The 2,500-nt window shown below is 35.5% G+C and overlaps 1 protein-coding gene across 1 annotated transcript in view; it reads right to left on the bottom strand.

The window, feature by feature from the left end:
- Positions 1 to 1,700: 1,700 nt before the first annotated feature.
- The window catches only part of LOC122255050 (uncharacterized), a 1,041-nt gene continuing 241 nt past the window's right edge, over positions 1,701 to 2,500 (bottom strand). Inside the window, exon 2 of the mRNA XM_043018995.2 lies at positions 1,701 to 2,379. Within this exon, the coding sequence (XP_042874929.2) occupies positions 1,831 to 2,379 (549 nt within the window). The 3' untranslated portion in view covers positions 1,701 to 1,830. The remainder of the gene's footprint in view (positions 2,380 to 2,500) is intronic.

Here is a 2,500-nt window from a genome sequence, read left to right on the forward strand (position 1 = left end):
TTATGTATTGTTTGAACAAACCTTAGTGGCTGGCAAATGCTGATGACCTTGCGTCAGAAGCAATTGTGTCTCAGAGACTGCTGGTATGTGAGACTAGTATTTAGAACACATTAAATTGTATTAGTTATGAAAATCCTGTAAAACATATTACTGACAATTCCCTTTGAAAAATAATCTACCTTGTATATGAAATATAGTGTATATTTGAAATATACATTGAATATTTTTATTCTTCCTATCATCAAATAAATTAACGACACAAGTGAAATGTCTACAACAAACACATATGAGCTCTGGGCAATTGAATAATCGGTGTTTTAAAAGCAGCAGATATCTCCTATATGAGTATGGACCTAAGCTCAACTCATACAAAAGTGGCCTTTTGTATGGGTTGACATATTGCATATTGGCATCAGGAAGTCCAGTCAAGTAAAAGCAATATTTTAAAAAGTCGATATATCAAGTTAATGACTTTATATTTTCACCTTGAAAGTTTCATGGTTTCATTTTTTTCTTTTTGTGTATGTTCTATTGAAACGTAGTTTTGAAAGCCTTGAAGATCACTTTGATTTCCAAGTAAGAATCACGAAGAAAGAAATCTTAAAAGATTTTTCTTCGAGATTCTTGGTATTCAACAATTTACCATTCGAAAGCATATTAGATATCAAAAGAAAACAACTTTACTGACAATTGAACAAGTTAGGTTGCAATTGTAGTATACATTATGTCGATGTACATATTGTATACACACATACACACTCACGCACACACATACACACACACATATATATTTGTTACGTATATATTTATATATATATATATATAAATATATAGAGAGAGATAAAGACAGAGAGATAGAGAGAGAGAGAAAGAGAGAGGGATACACATACATACACACACACACACACACACACACATGTATATCGATGCAGATATATATGTATTGCATATGCATACACGGACGAGCACAGACACAGATAAACCTTGAAGAACAAAAACGCACACAATGAAACAGCATATGAATGTATCCATGCATTTATGTTTATATATGTATATGCATATATATGAATGTGTGTATAGATATGTATATGAATATATATATATATAAATATATATATACATATATATGCATATACATGCGTATATCTATATATGCATACATATAGATATATAGATAATGTATATATGTATATGTGTGTGTACGTTTCGGTGTCTGTCAGCGTGCGTGTTTGTCCTAAGATCAAAACACATGGATATACACGGACAGAAATACGTAGATGTACAGCAGGTATCTAAAGACAGAGGAAAGTGCCATATCCCTCATACTACAACACAAATTCGATCTTTCAGATTTATTGTTTGTTTTTATCCTGCCTGATCAAATCATTATTTTAGACTACCCAGTAAACAGGGACGATTATCAATTTGTTTTGATGACACGGATATTTTGCATATATATACATATATATATGCTGCATGTTTATACATACATATATATATATGTATATATATATATATATATATATATATATATTCATATACATTTATATGTGTATTTGTATGTATGTATATATATTTATAATTGCATATATTCATTAAACAGTACTTGGTATTTATGTGAGATATTTCAAATATGTCAACAAATATCTGTTAAATCGTTTCATTTTTAAAATGGCGAAAAATTAAATGTATACATATAATTTTCTTTAAAAAATCTTTATTCGCTTGGTAATCATTCAATATGTATTCATGGAATTTGTCAACTCCACCATCTGATTATAAAACGAAGGTCTCACATTTTCATAGAGACAAGAGTGAAAAAATAATAATTTATAAGGCGAGCTGGATGTTCTTTCCGTTGGAGAGAACGACTCCGGAAGGACCAGCCTGGACGACGGTCACACCGGGTTCGAACTGGATCAGCTGGCCGGTGGAGGTGACGATTCCAGAAGCTCCCACCAGATGGCCATAGGTATCGCGCTTCTGGACGAAGTGGAGATCGTCGGTCAGCTGGATGTTGGAGCCGTCCTTCGTGACGATGCCAGATGGGCCAACCAGCACGATGTTACCGGCCTGAGCGTGTGTGAACTGAACATTATTACCATCTGGGCGGACGATACCAGAGTGACCAATCACACCACGCTGGGAAACCATCTGAGCCACGGGAAGGGGAGCAACTGGTGTGGCAACATGAAGGGTGGCTTCTCCGTGGGTAAGCTGACGGTTGGCACCAGACTTTGTCACGATGCCAGCGGGTCCAACCAGTACGATGTCATTGGCGAAGTCGTGGGAGAACTGGGTGTTCACCCCATCGGGACTGACAATCCCTGAAGGCCCAACCTGTGCGCTGACGCCGACGGCGAACACGCAGATAGCTGCCTGTAAGAAGATGCGGGATAATTTGTCTTTCACAATTAACTTCACTTATGAAAAAAAGAAATTGTGAATGTGTATATATATATATAGAGAGAGAGAGAGAGAGGAGAGAAATTCTTAACTA

Source organism: Penaeus japonicus, unplaced genomic scaffold (assembly GCF_977035675.1).
Source record: "Penaeus japonicus unplaced genomic scaffold, GWHDUDI00000001_assembly GWHDUDI00000035, whole genome shotgun sequence".
NCBI classification, from domain to species: Eukaryota; Metazoa; Arthropoda; class Malacostraca; order Decapoda; family Penaeidae; genus Penaeus; species Penaeus japonicus.